This window comes from Rhinolophus hipposideros, assembly GCF_964194185.1.
Source record: "Rhinolophus hipposideros genome assembly, chromosome: 21".
Taxonomy (NCBI): domain Eukaryota; kingdom Metazoa; phylum Chordata; class Mammalia; order Chiroptera; family Rhinolophidae; genus Rhinolophus; species Rhinolophus hipposideros.
In genome coordinates this window covers 27,800,965-27,821,567 of record NC_138067.1, presented here as the reverse complement: position 1 = coordinate 27,821,567, position 20,603 = coordinate 27,800,965, and the positions used below count along the sequence as shown (strand labels likewise).

Below are 20,603 nucleotides of genomic sequence, written 5' to 3'. Positions count from 1 at the left end.
TGGAATTTACTATGCTATGAACTATGTCCACCGGACATAAAAATACATATTTTTATGCACTCTCCTCCTCCTCATGTCCTTCTTTTTAAGAGTTTACCGTGTTTCACCGAAAATAAGACTGGGTCTTATGTTAATTTTTGCTTCAAAAGATGCATTAGGGCTTATGTTCAGGGGATATCATCCTGAAAAATCATGCTAGGTAGGGCTTCTTTTCTGCTTAGGTCTCATCTTCGGGGAAACACAGTATGTTCCTTAACTCGCTTCTGGGTTTGGTAGAATTGACAGGTGTGACACGAACTGTTAAACCAATGGACACGATGAGGAAGAGAGAACCATGAAATCAATTTGCCCCTGAAAAAGACTCTTAACTTCCAAAACGCCTGGAGATAAACTTAAGGGCCTTCTCTCCACCTCCTGCCTAGAATGATACTTAGGAAACCATCAATCTACAGCAGTCTAGGTGCCCATGATCCAAAGCCTTCACCCTCTCACCGTACAAGGCAGACTTAATATTGGAACTTGAGTGTAACACCATTTCTCTCTTCCAGTTTATTGTTTTTTGTAATCAGGATAATTTTCCAAAGATGTAAATTTGAGCATATTGCTCTCTGGCTTAAAAGCCATCAGTGGCTCCCACTGTGCTTGCCATCACTCAAAGATTCCACTCAAGCTGACCCTGCTAGCCTCCTCTCCTGGCACTCACACCCACGCCCTGGAATTCTACAGTCTAGTCTTAACAGATCCCTCTCAGTTCCTCCTGCCCCTGGACCTTTGCACATGCCATTCCTCTGTCTGAAATCCTTTATCTTGCTTGGCCACCTGTTCTCCTCTCACCAACTCCTGTCCATCATCAAGATTCCCCTCCAAGCATATGAGAACAGGGCTGTTCTGTTCTGCTCTTTTCACTGCTATATCCCCAGTACCCAGCAAGCACAGGGTAGACACTTAGTAAATACCAGTTCAATGAGAATTCAATTGCTTTGCCATGGCTACTATGAGATGCCCAAACCATGAAAACGAGCTTTGCTGATTGACTTTTTAGGGCCACAGGAAAAGGATTATAGCAATATTATTAGTATAGCAATGCCAACTGGGCAAAAGAGGTGCTGTCCCCGACCCCTTCCAGAAGTGCGTGCATATTCCAGTCTCAGCAGCGTGGCCCTGCACTCCATCCACTTCCCACATGCTTTGCCAGAGCAGCGCCATCGAATGCCCGCCATGTTCCCCTTCATCCGCGACCCATCCCAGGCTGGTGGCCAAACTCACGTGTTATGTGATGAGGAGATCCAGTAATGAGACAAGGGATTGTTCATTTCCTGCATGTCCACCACATCATACTTTTCATCCCAAATGCTGTTCTCTCGTGAAAACAGATACGTGAGGAACTAGGAGAGTCACAAACACAAAGACGAGAGAGATACCGTGGTGAAGATAAGGATGGGTGGTATCTGGTTCTTTCTGGTCTGTGCCAACATGGGGAAATGGTAGCTCTGATATGTTCACTCAACAGATGGTCTCTAGGTCTCCCTTACCCAAATTTTCAATGCAGAAACTCAGATAGCAACAGGCTGTATTGACATGTTTCATTGACCTATACAATGGTTTCCCTTTTAACGTGTATCCTAAAATATGTTTCTATAAGAGTATTTGCTTGCTTTATATAAGTTTTAAGGCATAATAATACCCTGAACATTTGTGAACCCACCAGCCAATGGAGAAACAAAACATTGACAGCATCATAACATCTAAAAGGCAGGAAATTTCATATCCCAATTCCTGACCCCTTTTTTTAAAAAGGCAGAAGATTGAGTGGCACAGGGGTAACATTCTGCTTCTTGGGAACAATCTTACAGGGGATAGGAGCTTCCTGTTGTCCCTCAGTCTCACGTCCCCTGCTGCCTCACTCAGGGCCAAATGCAACCATTTTCACAGCTCGAAAGTACCCCATAAACCTTTGAATTTGTTGGGCTTATGATGCACTTCTGGGCTCTACTCGCCCTCTAGTGGCTAAATCAAAGAACACACTCAGGCAACAAAATCAATAGAGAAGGACGAGAAAAAGGAAAGGCTGCAATAATTCATTACCTGGAAGAAAACGAGCCCTTGACTAACTTGTCACCAGGAGCCCACTCACCTCATCGACAAACAAGAAGGGCTCGGCAGTTTCCCTCATCGTGTCATCAATAAACTTTGTCATCCGCTCACGGACTTTGTTCAGATCCTGAGCCCAAAGCTCCTTAGAATGACAAAGAGAACAAGAAGTCACCAAAAAGAGGACAGGCAAAAAAGTTAGGTCAGACCACCAGGGTTACTTGCCTGGCTGATCCTGAGCAAGTCATCTACCCTCTCTGTGCCCCCTCATCCATTGCATGGGAGTAATAATATCCACGCAGAGTTTCTGTGACAACGCACATTACAAAAGTAACTACTGTTTTCCTCTCTAAACCCTAAAACCCCAAGTATTCATCAGACAGAGGGATGAAATAGGACCCACAGACTCAACTTTGACTAATGCTTTCTAGGTTCCAAATAGTCTAAAACTTCTACTTTTAAGAATCAAAGCAAATGTGCTACCAGATGCGTGTGTGTGGTTGTGTGGGAAGGGTCAGACCGGAATGTATGAAAGAAAGAAAAGCTTAAGGACAGATACAAATGAGGTGGTGAAGAAATGGCCTCCCTGGCATGTGGGTACAAATCAACAAAGAGCCTTGCTGTTGATTCTTACAAATCCACCTGGATAAGGGACACAAAATAGGTAGGAGAATGGGGAACAGTCAGTTCATTTGAATAGAGGGATTTTTGAATACTGAAACATGAAACTCAAATTATAAGATATTTAATGCAAAGGCCTTGTCAGGCCTAGATGTCCTCAAAAGGCCAGCAGCTTCCTCCTTCCTTCTACAAAGATTTTGCACAAAAAAGCATGTGTATTTAGCTGATATAACCTGGAACTAGTTGGCTGTGAATAAGAAATCTTTTGCCTAAAGGAGTTTAAAATACAAATGGTCTGGAGGTTAAAAAATGAACCTACTTGGTATAGAGTACTGTGCTAGGCATCTAGAATAACAAAAATAACAATGAAAGGAGTACTAAATGGTGATGGCAGTTAGCACTGGGCACGGACCGTATGCTAGGCTCTGTGCTATATTTTTTTCACGTAGTGGCTAATTTTGAGCTCACACAATCTCAGGAGGTACATATAATTCTCCATGTTACATAAATGGGGAAACTGAGGCTTCAAGTCATTCAATACCTTGATCCAACAATGAGCCTAGACTAACCCAGGCACATTAGTTCTCGGGTCTTCTTTTTAACTCCCTTTCTACAGTGTCACCCATCTACCCAGGGCTGGATTGGGGCACAGTTAACCAGTCCCCTAACGGAAATTTAGATTAGTTTCAAGGTTTCATTTCTTGAAAATGCTGCTATGATTTCTGTAGGATAAGTTCCTAGGAGGGCAATTATTTAATCAAAGTACATAAACCTTTTCGCAAAGTTTTCATTTTAATTGCATATTGCCAAAGTGCTTTCTAAAAAGCTTGTACTAATTTGGACACCAAGTGCTGCAGTGATTATTCTACCGTGTTTCCCTGAAAATAAGACCTAGCCAGATATTCAGCTCTAATGCGCCTTTTGGAGCAAAAATTAATATAAGACCCGGTCTTATTTTACTTATAGTAAAATATAACATAATTATAGTAAAATAAGACCGGATCTTATATTTATAGTAAAATAAGACCGGGTCTTATATTAATTTTTGCTCCAAAAATTATAGTAAAATAAGACCGGGTCTAATATAATATAATGTAATATAATACTGAGTCTTATATTAATTTTTGCTCCAAAAGACACATTAGAGCTGATTGCCCGGCTAGATCTTATTTTCAGGGAAATGGTATATGTGAGCACCCATTACCCCAAACAAATGTCCTAGATGATGAGCTCTGCTTCATGCCAACATCTCACAGAGCACCAGGCACATGAGACATTAAGGGTCACCCAGTCTGATAACTCAGGGTCCCCATCCTTGACATCATGTCCATCATTCCTATTGCACTCACACAGATGCTCACAGGCTGTCTCGCATGTGAAGAGCTCCTATACTTTGCTCCTGGCCTGTATCCCTGATCTCTGAGGGCAGCCCAGCAAAAGGGCTGGGGGGGAAAGCCTGTCATTCTCCCCTGTAATAAAATTAACCGGCACTAGGTGGTAAATTCTAGGATATAAGGCTACTTGTCTCCAGGACGTTAGCCATTTAACTTCTGACAAGGAGAAAATTCTGAGATTCCCTAAATTAAATTACCGCAGACTAGAAGGTGGAAGAAAGGGACAAGAGAGGTTAATCAGTTAACAACTATAGGGCAAAATCAACAAAAGACTGCTTACATTCCTGAATTGAAATGTTGAATTAACTTCCAGGTGGCTATGTACTTCCATGATTATCTAAAGAGAATCGCCAGGTGCCACCAACCACCGGGCACCTCAGCTTCTTGCTTACGCATGAACTTTCCGGACTGTCACCCACCACCAGTCCAAAGGAGCAAACACTTCTTCCTTACAGACTCTGCATCTATCCCGGAACTAGCCCTGCTTCACCATCATCCACGCATACACACCCCCTTTATCTATAGCCAATGTAAATTATTTCAAAACAGCTTATGTCTTTCTTCCCCACACTATTTAAATTTAAAAAAAAGTCAATCCCAGGACAATGGCTAGCTTGTCTTCTCCATCTACCCCTGGGGCTGGTGGTGCAGACTGCATGCCCCCGGACCTGGTCCTTTTCTGGCTAGCATACGGCTTTGATAAACCCTTTCTTTCAGAAAAGCTTTGGACCATGTAAGTTTTTTAACACTTCAATAGCTCCCTACAAAATTGCATAAATCAACGCAAGGAAGAGCATGGTGAAAAAGGGAAAAACCATACGCCTCTCTCTCTGCTTCACTGTACTGGCAGCACAGTACCTAGCATGTAATTGTGCCCACCAGAGTTCATTTAGCCTCCTTCATTTGACTTCTCAGTGGAAGCTCAGTGATTACTCGCATTCAACCTCCACATGGGGAAAGCCTGACACCTCAATGTCCTCGGTTGTCATTTATCACATTACAGTAGCTACCACTATACCCTGAGCCCTCCATGTGGCTGGCCTCGCACAAACTGTGTGTCTCTGTTCATTATTTTCTCTACAATCAAAGAAATCTGAACATAGGCTGTGCATTGGATGACGTTAAGAAAGCAGTGTTGCTTGTATAAGGTATAATAGGAGCGTTATGGTTATATTTTTGTTTTTGTTTTTTTAAAAGAAACCCATTTCTTAAGAGAGACATACTGACATATTACACGTCAAATGATAACAGTGTCTGTGGTTTTCTTTAGAATTTTCCAGCAAAGAAATGAAGAAGGGGGAAAGGGAATGGAGACATGGAGATGTAGAAATGGAGAACAGATATAATAAAATTGGCAAAATGGTCATAATTTTTAAATCTGAGTGATGGGTACATGGTGGTTCATTATACCAGCCTATCTACTTTTGCACATGTTTGAAATGCTCAGCAATACAAAGTGTGTTTTTTAATGAATTGAATAGAGTTATGAACATAAAACCGCTTTAAAAATAGACTATTAAGAAAATAGAGAAAAAATGTAAACGAGACTCCAGTGATATCAATAAAACATTACATATGTATGTGACTATGCATGTAGAATACATATACATACATACAAAGATCACTACAATCTTCTCTGACCTCTACAATTCTGAGAGGCAGGGCTCTCACCCACATTTATAGAGAATGGGGTACAGAAAGGTCAAGCTACCCGCCCAAGGTTGCACAGCTAGGAAGAGGATCTCAGATTTAGCTCAGTCTAACTCAGTTTCTCAGCTTGGACACTACTGACATTTGGGGTCGGGCAATTCCTTGCTGTGGGAGGGCTGACCTGTGCATTTTAGGATATGGAGCAGTACCCTCGGCTTCTACCTGTCACACGCTATCAACACCCCCTGCCCAGCCGTGGCAACCAAACCTATCTCCATACATTGCCCTTGGGGGCAAAACCACCCAGTGGAAAACCACTGCCCAACACAGAACTGCTTAGGCTCTGCCACTAGCTTGGAGCCTGTATGCAAACACCAGGAGACTTCCCACGTGTCATCAGCTTAAGGACACTTGTGCTATTATATCCCCCAGAGGACCTGGCAGGCTAACCCACCTTAATCACATCCTTCATCAGGCTCAAGGGAGACTTCCTGGGGAAGTGACACCTAAGCTGAACCAGGAGGAGCAGAAGCCAGCCAGGTGACGACACACCTGCCCACAGGCCCTCACTCCATCGCCTGCCTTGGAGTTCTCTCACTCTCACCTTTGCTCAATCTATGCCTTGAAAAGGAGCTAATGTGAGGCTGTTCTCATCCCAGAGTCTAAGACACCAAAGTGGCGTTGGACAGGGAAACTACAACGGTTTCATGACAACAGATGGCCAGGTGAAGGTAGGTGGTGAGAAGGTAAGAAACTGTCCAGGCAGCTCCCCCCAGACCCCGCCCCCCTGTTGTTCGCTCACCTGCTGCTCATGTAAGAGAAACCGCTGGAAGTCATGCAGGTGAACAGCAGAGGCGTCAGGCCGGTCAGTGTTGCTGCCCTCAGGAAAAGAGAGGGTGTTTAGACAGGGACACATTTCCACAGTCCAGAGGTAATCCTCATCAGTAGGCTGGCCAACCAGGCAGCCTGCCAACGGACATGCCGCCAAGACCTTCCACAGTGCCAAGTGCAGGCTGGCCAACGGGAAGAAAAATGGGACCTAGGCGACATCCCTGACCTACAAAGATGCAGAGAATGCCAGGGCCTCGGAGAGCAGGCTCTAGACTCTGCCCTCAGCTGTTCCCAAGTGGTTCTGTTGCTGAAGAAGTGGGAGAGGGGAAGGAAGAACAGCACGGACGTGCATGGGCCTAGAAAATGCTTTGGTAGGGCTGGATGTGGACAGCATTTAGGGGGAGCTGGAGAAGTCACTGGGCCACATCAGAGGGTCTCCTTAGAAGCCACAATCCAGTGTTTGCTGAGCCATCAAGTGCTCTGAAGCAGGAGTGGGAGCCGGATGAAGCCCCACAGACTCTGAGAGGATGGGGAGAGCCAGCTGGAACATGTAAGGCCTGGGCCATGGAGTGAACAAAGGCCCACTGTTGGGAGAATTTTCCATTAGAGACCAGGGAATCCTGCACTCAGAATAAAAGGAGACTCTACCTGGGCCAGCAGCTTGCTGACAGATGGCCTTGTAGAGAGAATGTTCGTGGATATCAAAAAACCGGAACCTCACTAACAGGCACAAGCAACCCTGGTTTCTATGGAAAGTACATTCTATAAAGCAGAGCTGTCCAAGGGAATGTGTACTTTTCCCTGAGCACTTACAGAGGGGAGGGGAGAGAGATTTTTTTAAAATATAGGAGATAAACGTGCTGTAAACTTTCTTCCCTTACTAAACACTCAGGATCCAAAAGTCGATTGTCTTTCATTATGAGTGTATTTCTAACCTTCTTTGCTAACCAGCTTCATGGTCTGACACTAATGTTTCCGTTAAAATACTATGTAAAAATCAGGTTCATTTTATATATATTTTGGAGTCTGGTTTACAAAGCAAAAAAAGGAAAAATTTCTGGAATGTCCACATCAGTGAGGGCTGGGTCCGAAAAGCAGGCCCAGATCAGCATGCCGCCAATCGTGTTCTAAGTGTTTGACTCCGTGGCAAACATTTCTCCCAGGCACAAAGGCTTGGGAAACAGAACACTTCATAATGAAATCCCCCACATGGGGAATTAGGAGCACAATAAAGGTCCTGACAAGTCCTGCAGAACTTTTTAATTATATCATTATTATTACGTACAGGCCCTTGCCACACACCACGTGAAGCACTGTGTACGCTTTGACTCGTTTTATTTCAGTTAAACCTGCTTAACCAGGAACTTCCCCAGTGTCCTTAGCCACTAACATTGTTTTAATTTATGTAAAAAAAACCTATTAACCAGTAATGTTCTATGAAGCCTACTCCAGGAAAGGAGGTCCTAAAACATGCAGACTTCTCTATAGAACCTTCTGGGCCACCCTCCCAACACTCTACAAAACCTGTTGCTACTGTTCGTGTTTATCCATGCCGCAAGCTCAGCATGGCCAACCCCCTGATAGGGGGCCCCCCACCCTCACCCCACACAGATGGCCCTCCTGGAGCCAGCTGGCTGGGCTGGGAGGACCCAGAAGGGCACCAATGCCTGGCACAACCACTCTGAGCAACAACAATCCAGAAGAGAAGCCTCACCCCAAAATGAACACGGAGGAATCTTTTTTGAATTCATCAAGAATCTGAAATAGAAAATAGAAGGAAAACACACACAAATAAGAACTTTAGAAAAGTCAAGCCACTTAATACAAATAAACAGGTTGGGGGGGAGATGAAAAAATGATCACTGTAATTTGTGTGACGCATTCCAGCAACTGAACAGATTTTTTTCTTTTCTGTTGAAAAAGTATCATCGTCATTTGTGTGACTGGTAAACATTCAAATAGAACTGAAACTTAGGAAGCAAAAGGCAGACGTCTTCCTCACCTCTTTCATAATCTCATTCCTGAGAAGCAATCACTCTTAATGATTTCGTAGGTTTCCTTCTAGAATTTGTTTTACGGACATTAGTCTAATTATCTTTTATCATAACTTTTTGCTGTTGTTTCAAGCTCTATATATTATTCTACAACCTCAAACAGTCCTGCCTTTACTTTGAAAATCCACACGGTATTCCATAATATATAGTATATTATTGATTTCCTGCTATTATATATTGAGTGTTATAAAAAATGGCATTGTATCTACCTTTGCCCACTTCAGTATTTCTGTTGGGTAGATTCCTAGATGGTTAAACACATGGACATGGGGTGTGCCCATGAACTTTGGTAGATTCCACAAGTGGCTCTCAAAACAGTTGTCCCGACCGGCACCCCCACCAGCAAACACACTGACTTTCCCATATCCTCACTGCTACATGTGAAATCCTTAACATTTCAGGGTATTAGGTGAAAGTATTTAAGGGAGGATTTATACAAAACCATATGAGAAAAGGGAAGTGGGTGAGAGCACCGATGAAATAAGATGGCCATGGGTTGATGACTGCTAAAGCTGGCTGATGGCTACATGGGGGTTTGTCATACTATGATCTCTACTGGTATATGTTTGAGATTTCCCTTTAATACAAAAGTTTTAAAAATGAACATCAATGGCTGGGCACTGAAGGTGGGGAAAGGAGCAAACCCTAGCTCTGCTGCTTCATAGCTGCATGACCTCCCGCAATTAACCTCTCTGAGCCTCAGTTTCTTCATCTGTAAAATGCGGATGATAACAGTACCTTTCTCATAGGTTTGTATAAATGTATGTCAGACACACAGTGTCCAGCATAGAGTTCACACTTAGGAAATGTTAACGATGATCTGTCTTCATAATATTGTTATTACAGCCTAGTTAGAGGTATATCCCCTCACCTGGGGGACATGCATGGAATTACATTTCTTATCATCCTGCTGCTGCCAAACTTTTGGAAGCTCGGAAGCTTCTGAGAGCAGCAACATAAGCAGGTGGTTAGACACAACGAAGAGCTGGCAACTTCAAGTTGGAATTCTATAGTTATGCATGAGCAGGAACCCACTCCCTAGATTTAGATCTGGGGGTTATCAATCACCATGAACAACAGTATCTCCCCATGGGGTCCAAGAAATCCAGCTGAGCTCCTAAAAGCACACAACTGATGCTTTTCTCTGAGACTCAGACAGTAAATTACATGCTAACAGTTGGGGAAGGGGGCATTTACCTACGTAACAGCAGTGAAGTTTCTCAAGTAAATGGCCAGTAACTATCTATAGAGCTTGGGGCTTTGTTATCCAAATTCCAAGTTGCTGAATTAATACGTGCAATGGCCAAACTAGACAGTTATACCATCCAATGGTGGAGCTCAGACACTGTCAACCCAAAAAGCCTTTAGGGCCAGGTAGACTACATAAATCAGTAGAGAGCTGGGTAGCAGGTAGCATATGAAATCCTTAACATTTCAGGGTATTAGGTGAAAGTATTTAAGGGAGGATTTATACAAAACCATATGAGAAAAGGGAAGTGGGTGAGGGGAGAAAAGGGAAGTTGCTTCCTTTCTACTCAGATGTCACCATGGGGAATTCAAGACCCATATAGCCAGATCTCAATTTTTTTTTCAAGAGAAGCGAAAAGCCTGAAACTTAATATGAAATCTCCAAGTTTTAAGTATAGGCAATTCATTAGAAAAATAAAAATTTAAAACCACTAGGCCACATACAACCAAATGCAGGCTGAATGTGGCATTCTCGCCACCAAGGGCAACCTCTGGTACAGACTTTTTCCCCCCCAAAACTGAGCAATCTAGGGTAACCCCAGAGGATTCAGGAATTCTGCAGAAATCTGACTAAAATTTCTTTCTCTCCCTTCTCCTTCTCAAACCCACACACACACATTAGCCTTAAAAAGAACCATAATGAAAAGTGCAGGCTGAAATATATCTTATGTGGAGTTTTATCACAGTGGAGACCATCAATGGGTTAACCTGTGCGGACAGGTAAAATAGCTCTTATGCAAACCTTATTCACAAGTTTTGCCTGCCATCTGCCTGATGAGACAGCACCCTGAAATTTCAAGGCAGCCGATTATAAGAACTGTTATTTGCAAACTACTTATCTTGAGTGACTCAAGCTTTTCTCAATCCTGGTCAACTGCACAAGATAGCAATTGTCACTACTCTGGATTTTACAGATACACTGCCATCAAAATATTGTCATCGTTCTCAAGGACTGACTATAAATAAAAGTTACAGATCTTAACTTAAAAAGTATTTTGATGAGCTTTTATGCAGGTTTATTTTTTGTAAGGTTTCATATAAAAGAGGGGAGGGGAGCTATATAGTTTTAAACTTTATAACCAATGACCGGATTTAATACCATTTTATGAGGAAGAAAAAGACTGCTTTCGCTAAAATGACTTGCTCAGTTAGAAGTCACGTTGGGGCTGGAATCCAAGTCTTTGAACTCCCAAAGCCTACAATCTTTCTATTCTATTTGGCAAACCAAGAACTAGTTATCGTATATGTGAAAAAGTGAACATACTGTAATTGAATTTTTTTACTCTATAAAGTAATGTATTTTTCCCCAAGCTACACAGACAGGAAATGCTTCTCTCATATCTCTACCTCAGATACATTTAAAATCCCATGACCAGTGGTACCTATCAAGAGGCCTTACCCTGTGGCCTGCAGGCCTGCATGCAGACGACAATTATAACTGTCTTCTAGTGACTTTCACGCTCAATACTTAATACACTCTCAACCCTTATCCCTTGTTCAGTCTTCAGGCAGATGAGGCAGGAATCACCACCCCCAATGCACGGAGGAGAAGACTGAGGCTGGGAGTGGTCAGTGGCTGACCCAAGATCCTACAGCTGATTGGAGAAACCAGATGATACATGGCTCCAAGTCCCACATACTCTCTGCTCCCTTACAGCTCTGTTGTGGACCCACCTTTGCCACCTGCAAAGCTCTTTCCAACAGTAACAGCATCCACTAGGCACTGTGCTCTATGTATTACACCAAATGCCCCACTTTTTAAGTTTTATGTTCTCTGGGACTTTTTTTACTGCAAAAGTAATGAAACTACTTGGAACAAGTCAAAGGAAATGGAGGTGTGCAAAGAAAAATGTAATTATCTCTTTTGCCCATCTTCCCAAACCCCTCCCGGACACACATAAAATCAATATTAAACGTGAGGTGTGCATTCTTCCAAATTTTCTCCTTGCTCATTAAAAAAAACAATGAAAACAGTATAAAGGAAGATTATTGTATTCTGTTTTGTTTTTACAAAAAAATTGGACCTAGCTCCTTGCGTGAATGGCTTTCCTCACAAAATGTCATGAACATCCTTCTAGATCGATAGAAACACAGCTGACTCAGAATTCTTCATTAGCTGTAAAATGCTGCATCGCATGGATGGACCATAATTTACCCAGTTATTTCTCTACTGAGAGGCATTCAGATGGTGCCCAGGTGTTTTGCTCACATAAGTAATGCTACAATAAACATTCTGGTAATATATTCTTAGGTCCCAGTGCTTTAATTTCTCTAAAACAGAGTCCCCAAAATGTCACTGTCAGGCCCAAATGTATTTTAAATTTACAAGAGCATATTATCTTAAAAATATACTCTCATAAAAAAAGAGTAAAATTATAAAAAAGAAGGCACACACATATAATCCCTCAACCCAGAGATCGTTACTATTAATAATTTGATAAATTTCATTCCAGTTGAGTTAGCTGGACTTTTTTACTTTAATAGACTCAGATTAAATTCCAATCAGACTTACAGCCATTCACATTCCCACCAAGAAGGTATGCAAGCTGAATTCCCCACATTTTCCCCATAGCTCTATCACATTTAAACACTTTTGTCAGTCTAACAGATGAAAATGGTATGTCACTATCATTCCCACTTTATACTCCCATGACTAGAAAGGAGACCAAACACTTCTCTGGTTTTCTTTGGAACATGCTGGACTTTGAAACACCAGGGAAACAAAAACATTACTTGATCATTTGTTCAAGAATCATCTTACCGATTTTTGCTGCTCAAACATAAGTTTTTTATAGAACAGATGGAATTGTTCAAAGCTGAGTTCATCTTTGTGTGCGCCGATTTCCTATAAATATATATATTTTAAAAAAGTGACCACACGATTTTTGGTGTCCACCACAAAAATGCCTCCACCCTGGTTATAGAAATAGAACAGCTTTTCTACAACATTGGCTAAACTCAAACTGGCTTTCCCCTAAACCCAAACTGTCCACACGTTTCCAAATTTATCTGCCTGGAGAACACAACCACCAGGGACCCCACGAGGTAAGACCCTTCCCTTGACCTCTAAAAGGGAAGAGTCTCGACAAGAATTCAAAGAGCCTTTGGGGGACATTGAAGACAATTTCAAAGCTAGACATGTTTATAGGGAACATACCCCATTTTTAAAAGCATAAGGAAACTAACCAAGCCTTTATAGATTAGACAGAGCTCAACTCTGGTCAAGGCTTGTTCCCTGACTTGCTTAATGGCTTTAGGCAATTTACTTGACCCTTTCAGAACCTCAGTCTCTTCACCTGTAAAATGGGAGAATACCACTACCTTTCTAGGACTTCCCTGATACCAAACCAGATAACATATACCTAATGACTGTTCAGTAAAGGCTAGATAAAGAACAAAATTCTGATTAAATGGTAATCAATGGTATATACTTCTCCCATCTCTCTTCTTTTCTTTCAATCCCCACCCTTCTCTGTTTTTGACTTTTTGAATTAGGAATTCAAAAAGTGGGAATGTTGGGGTCAGGTCAAAAGATGGCTTGATAAACCATAAAGTGGGTTAACTCTTCCAGAAGCTCATTGGTACGAAAATGAATGAGCTTTTTCAGCTGAGGAATCCTATGACTGTAGCTGCCATTAACATGGGCTTGTGAATCCTCCATCTGGGGTTACTGGGATGGAGTGTTGCTGGGTTTTTAGCAAGAGTTATCTCTTTGACAAGGTATCTCTCTGAGGGCCAGAGAGGATGCCTTTACATCATCTCCATCCTTACGCCACTCGGAAAATCCCCACCTGACCTACTCTATCCCATCACTCCTGGAGTGACTTTACCTGCTCCAGATCTACCAATAGCTTAATTATACAAGTACATAAATAAATTAAATGATGGGTAGAAGGAGGGGGTGTGTGGGAGGAAGGGTGGGTGGGAGGAAGGGTGGGTGTGAGGAAGGGTGGATGTGAGGAAGGGTAGATGGGATGATGGATGGATGGATAGATGGACGGATGGATGGATGGATGGATGGATGGATGGATGGATGGATGGATAGGGAAGAGGTGGGTCGGAGGACTTGACAGGTGGCATGCAAGAGGAAGGGCAAAGACCCAACTCTGATAACTACCCTATCAGAACTAGCATACAAAATGTCACATCCCTAGAAACCTACATGAGGAATCTTTCAAAATATTTTGCCAAACAAACACATTTATTCCTATTACTAGAAGGAAAATGGGCTGCAGGATGGTGATGGAAAAGGAAAGTTGGACTGGTAGAAATATCTCAAGTCAAGCAGCTCCATAAACATGGTCTGCTTGAATGACGTCCTCTGCTAAGATTGAGAATGTGATCCTACGATCTTCACAAGATCCCTTTGTCAGGACTGAAACAGACAAATCTGGAGGTGAACAACTTCCTTGGGCACCACTCAACAGAGCTCAAAGATGTAGGGGACTTCATGTGAGAGGCACAAGAAGCCCTGAGTTCACAAAAGCACCAGGCCAAGCTGTGAAACTTACCACAAACTTATCTTTGAGGAACTTGGCACTGCTCACTTTGAAGTTGACCATGGGCAAGATAGTCTTCAACTCTCGCAGGCTGATGCTACAAAAAAAGAGAGATGCCAGCTCCGTCAACCTTGAGGGATTTCAACAATGGAGGGTTTGGCAACTCCCATGAGCCGCCACCTCAGGCGGCCCTCCATGAGGAGACCCTGCCAACAGCTGTTAAGTGAACACTAACTGAGAACAAGAGACTCGGTTCAAGGGGGGGTGACGGCTCGATGCACAAGGCTGATCTCCACCTTTCAGGGACGGCCATGGACGTGGTCACATCGGACATGCACTGTGGGCAGAAGATGGTGTCAGATAACCAGATAACCTCTGCAGATATGAAATGTCACAGGATTCAAACCAAGGGGAGGTCACTGAAGGCGAAAGAGGGGAAGGGGGATGGACCCAACCTTATCTGAGCACCTCCGATGAGCCAAGCTGCCCTGGGTGTCATCCAGGCAATCATGTTACCTAACACCCACAGTACGCATTACCGACCCCCAGGGTTCAGAACAGGCAATGACAGGGAGGCATTGGGGGATTGCTACTCAAGGTCAGAGCTCAGTGGCAACAGAGCCTGGGTCTGAATCAAAGCCCAAAACATACAGTCATTTGACTACCTCACAGAGATCTTCGTGAGTGTGTGCCTCCGGGTCTGCCTGTAACCACCATGTTTGACTGCCTCTCGGGGAACAGCATAAATGGTGGGGAGGGGTGGGATTCAGGGGGAGGGTCAAAGGCATGAGATCCTGTCCCTTGTGGTGGCAGGGTCAAGTGTCCAGCAGAGTGATAGAGGGTGGTCTGGGCATGGTGGAGGGGAGTGCAGAGAACACTGTTCTGTGTCCTGGAGACATCAGATTGGTCAGGGGCTGTGCATGGCCAAGGAAGAAAGCCTGCCCAGGTAGTGGACAGAAAATGGCCCAGTTTCCCCAACGCGATCACCTCAGCCTCTGCCAGTCCACCCAGAAGGAAGCAGCATGTGACATTCAGCAGCTGCCACTGGACATGGCCAAGTGGGACTCCTGGCCATCCAAGTGTCCCAGCTCCAGCTTCTGACCTCGTCTAACAGCCTCCCTAATGTCTTTTCAATGCAAGATGCTTCCCTACCCCACCCCCACTACCAGGTTGGCACCAAGAGCTTCTCAGAGGGATGCTGAGAGGAACAAAAGGCCTCTGGCAGGCTGGGTGGGGTTTGCCAGGCAGAGAGTGAGTAGGATGGCTGAGACCCCTTTCTGACCCAGCCCCTGGGGTGTCCAGGAAGAACACGATGAAGGGAGAGGAGTATTGGGGGCTGGTGCTGCAAGACGAGGCAGTGGGAGGGTCTGGCCAAGCTGGTGGCCCAGTGGAGCCTATCTAGAACCAAGGGAGAAGCCAGAGTCCCCTCAGGAACCCAGAACTTCCAGGAAGAGACCGAGCCAAAAAAGTTTTCCCACGTCCAGGAATAGAGACTGGGGGCTGGGATCCAGTGCATGTTCCTGGGGGCTAGTAGAGCAAACTCAGGGCCCAGGGGCATGAGAGTCTGAGCCATGGGACATACAAGCCCACTTGCTCCAAAAGTCCCACCTGATGGGAGCACTTGAGTCCCCAGGTAAAGGTGGGTGGCTGAAAAGCTTCCTTGAGCTCCTGTGCTGGGACCTCGCCACTCCACTCACTCATCCACGCCCCTCCCTCACTCCCCATTCTGGGCAGATAGATCTGTGCTGCACGGCATGACCCCAAGCCAGGACAGGGATGCTGATTCCCCAGCTGCTGGAGGGTAGGAAACCAGTAACGCCCAACTTCCCCCCCTCTCCCTGCCCAGGACTTGTCATCAGATAAAGAGAGTGCCCCAGCCAAGGTCACATCCAGCATTCAGTGGCTGGCCCGACTGCCCTGCCTTCTGGCCTCAATTCAGGACAGCTCTGCAGGGCCATCCCAGGAGCTCCCCTTGGAGCTGGCTGAGGCTGCACTTGTGACTACATCGCAGCCCAACTCCCCCTGCTGCCTTCACTGCCACAGGAACGGACCCCTTATGCATTCCCCAATCCTGCACACAAACCCAAATCTCAGATTCTATTTCCTCCGCAATCAACCGGTGACAGTGCATTAGGAACCAGGGCAATCCTTTTGGGGAGGGATGGAAAAAATGACCTGTCCCATGGGCCACAAACAGGTCTGCCTCTTCCATGGCAGACATCACTAAACAATCATAACATCTTCGCTTCTCACTGCAGCACAGTCCCAGTTCCTATAGCACTGCAGCCCAGATCTGGGCTGTCCCATACGGTAGCCACGGGCCACTGGAAATATGGCTAGTGTGACCAAGGAACTCAATTTTAAATTTTAGTTAATTTTAGTTAAACAGCTACATGTGGCTCGTGGCCCCATATTGATCAGTGCAGCTCTAGAAGCTTCTCTAAGTCAAGTCCCTGGAACAGCAGCAGCAGCTGGGAATTTGTTAGAAATGCAAATTCTTGAGCCCCAGCCAGAACATCTAGGGAAACAGAATGTCTGCAAGGGAGGCTGTGCACATCTGTGAGGCAGCGCCCCTCCCCACAGGCGGTCCCAAGGTGCTCGAGCCACAGATATTCACCCCAAGAAAGCTATTTGCATTCCTGTTGAAGGAGAGAACTAGATTTACACACCTACCTCCCACCTGCAACCCTGCCCCGTCGTCTCCTGAAGGCCCATCTTATTCTTCCCCATGCCCAGCCAGGCTGAAGAAACATAGGAAGTACATTCAGCCTATGCCAAGGGGCCAAGGACAAAAGGGGGAAAGAAATGTCCCCAGGAGACAATCTGCTATCAGCCCTTGGGGCTGCTGCGTCCTCTGTGGAACTCGGCTCCTGTGAGCCTCAAACTGAAAAATGCAATTTCAGGGAGCCTCCCAGAAGGTGCAGGCGCTTTCTCAAGGGACATTCTGACTGCAGAAATCTTCACCTTATGCACTGACCTTAGAACTACAGTGGTACCTCAGTTTTCGAACATCTCCGTTGATGAACATTTCAGTTTACGAACGCCGTAAATTTTATGGATCTATGGTATCATTAGGAAAATTCATGCTAAATTTGCAGTTTTAGGGGTTGATTTTAAAGGTCTGGAATGGATTAATCCATTTGGCATTACTTTCTATGGGGAAACCGCACCTTGGTTTTCGAACGTTTCAGAACTCGAAAGGTCTTCCGGAACAGATTATGTTCGAAAACTGAGGTACCACTGTAATTCCCAGAAAAGAGACAACTAAACGCAATAGGCTCAGAAAGTGGGGTCTCTGGAAATCTGGCCAAGATTACACCGTTAAAACATTCATGCCTTTGACGCACTCTCCCCAAGCCTGGAAATGTCATAAGGAAAGCTTCTAAAATTAGAACATTCTGTTTGCCCCACTTTCTCCACTTCTATGCAACATAGTGCTGGAAGTTCTAGCCACAGCAATCAGACGAGAAAAAGAAATAAAAGGCATCCAAATTGGTAAGGAGGAAGTAAAATTGTCATTATATGCAGATGACATGATACTATATTTAGAGAACCCTAAAGACACCACCAAGAAACTATTAGAGGTGATAGATGAATTTAGTAAAGTAGCAGGATACAAAATTAACATTCAGAAATCAGTTGCATTTGTATATGCCAATAATAAAACATCAGAAGGAGAAAGTAAAAAAAAAAAATCTCATTTACAATTGCTTCAAAGACTATAAATTACCTGGGTATAAATTTAACCAAAGAAGTAAAAGATCTGTACTCAGAAAATTACAAGACACTAAAGAAATAAATGAAAGAAGATACAAATAGATGGAAACACATACCATGTTCATGGATAGGAAGAATTAATATAGTTAAAATGTCCATACTGCCTAAGGCAATATACATATTCAACGCAATTCCTATCAAACTACCAACAACGTTTTTCACAGAAATAGAACATATAATCCTAAAATTTATATGGGACCATAAAAGACCCCAGATAGCCTTGGCAATCTTGAGAAATAAGAACAAAGTGGGAGGTATAACAATACATGACATCAAATTATACTGCAAGGCTACCGTAATCAAAACAGCATGGTACTGGCATAAAAACAGACACATATCAATGGAACAGAATAGACAGTCCAGAAATAAATCCATGCCTATATGGCCATTTAATCTACAACAATGGAAGCAAGAATGTACGGTGGGGTAAAGACAGTCTATTCAATAAATGGTGCTGGGAAACCTGGACAGACACATGCAAAGAAATGAAGCTGGACCACCTCCTTACATCATATACAAAAATAAATTCAAAATGGCTTAAAGACTTAAATGTAAAATCTGAAACCATAAAATTCCTAGAAGAAAATATAGGAAGAAACTTCACAGACATTATCCGGAGTAAGATTTTTACTGATATATCCCCTCGCACAAGGGAAGAGAAAAAATAAACATGTGAGATTACATCAAACTAAAAAGTTTTTTCACAGCAAATGAAACCATCAATAAAAAAAAAAAAGTGATCCTACCGAATGGGAAAAGATATTTGCCAATGATATATCTGATAAGGGGTTAATATCACAAATTTATAAAAAACTCACTCAACTCAACTCCAAAAAAACAAACAACCCAATTAAAAAATGGGAAGAGGACATGAAGAGACATTTTTCTAAAAAGGACTTACAGATGGCAAACAGACATATGAAAAAATGCTCAACCTCACTAACCATCAGAGAAATGCAAATAAAAACCACAATGAGATACCACCTCACCCCAGTCAAAACGACTATCATCAATAAATCAACAAACAACAAAAAAATGTTGAGGATGGAAATCTACTGAAAGAATTGTAGTCGGAGTTAACCATGCTTATACCATTTAATACCAAATTTATACATGTTTTTCTATGTTTCAGTATTTCCAAAATTTTCTATAATGAGCATGAGTTACTTTCATAATTTAAAAAGTCCATGTGCATTTTCTGTAAGGGTAACAATAAGTGGAAGTGTAAAACTGAAAAAAATCAAAGCTTGTATAGTACCTAGCCCAGGGTCAGTGCTTAGAAGTTGAACAAGGATTAAAATCACAAGGTGAAATTTTAAAATGGGCAAAGGACTTGAATAAACTTTTCTCCAAAGAGGATACACAAATGGTAAAAAGCATATGAAATGATGCTCAGCGTCACTAGCCACTAGGAAAATGCAAATAAAAACCAAAATGAAACACTATTTAACACCCACTGCGATGGCTATTATCAAAAAATAAAAAAATAGAAAATAACAAGAGTTGATAAGGAAGTGGGGAAAAAATGGAACCCTTGTGTATTGCGGGTAACGGAAAATGGTTGTACCTGCTATGAAAACAATATGGCAATTTAATCATTTGACCCAATAATTCCACATCTGAGTCACGCACACATCAATTGAAAGCAGGGACTTAAACACACCTGTTCACAGCAATAATACTCACAATTGCCAAGAGGTGGACGCAACCCAAGTGTCTACCAAAAGATGAACAACAGATAAACAAAATGTGGCATATACATACAATGGAATGTTAATCAGCCTTTAAAAAGGCAAGAAATTTTGACCCATGCTACAGCATGGATAAACCCTAAGGACATTATGCTGGTAAAATATGCCGGTCACAAAAGAACAAATACTGTATGATTCCACTTATATGGGGTGACTAGAATAGTCAGATTCATAGAGACAGAAAGTGGAATAGAAGTTAGCAGAGGCTGGGAGGCGGAGGAAATGGAGATTTCTGGTTTAATGGGGAAAGAGTTTCGTTTTACAAGATGAAAAGAGTTCTGGAGATGGATGGTGGCAATGGTTGCATAATAATGTGAACGTACTTAATGCCACAAAAGTGTGCACTTAAAATGGTAAATTTTAATATTACGTATACTTTACCACACAATAAAAGAAACTAAATATTTTTTTAGTCATAGGTCATGGTGGAGAAGGAAAGATTTTGCCTTTTCCCAGCTTTCAAAAGCACCATTTAAAAAAAAAAAAAAAGAAAAGAAAAGGCAATATCAAGTAGTGACAGGTGAGCATCAAACCCTAAGGCCACGCCTGACAAGGCAGGTTGCTGTAGACAAGTTATTTAACATCTCTTGGCCTCGGCATCTTATGTAATGGATCCAAGGAGACCTTGCTCACCAGTCTGAGAGCATTCCATCAGCATTCCATAATTCTGTAAGTATGAAAAGTGCT

The 20,603-nt window shown here is 43.1% G+C and overlaps 1 protein-coding gene across 2 annotated transcripts in view; it reads right to left on the bottom strand.

Moving 5' to 3' along the window:
• The window catches only part of PLCG2 (phospholipase C gamma 2), a 136,657-nt gene that overhangs the window by 62,451 nt on the left and 53,603 nt on the right, over positions 1-20,603 (bottom strand). For both annotated transcript variants that reach the window (XM_081031355.1, XM_081031356.1), the window contains exons 6-11: positions 14,401-14,485; positions 12,651-12,734; positions 8,302-8,345; positions 6,559-6,631; positions 2,135-2,236; positions 1,267-1,385 (exon numbers count right to left, since the gene is read on the bottom strand). In XM_081031355.1, coding sequence (XP_080887481.1) covers positions 1,267-1,385; positions 2,135-2,236; positions 6,559-6,631; positions 8,302-8,345; positions 12,651-12,734; positions 14,401-14,485 — 507 coding nt within the window. The remainder of the gene's footprint in view (positions 1-1,266; positions 1,386-2,134; positions 2,237-6,558; positions 6,632-8,301; positions 8,346-12,650; positions 12,735-14,400; positions 14,486-20,603) is intronic.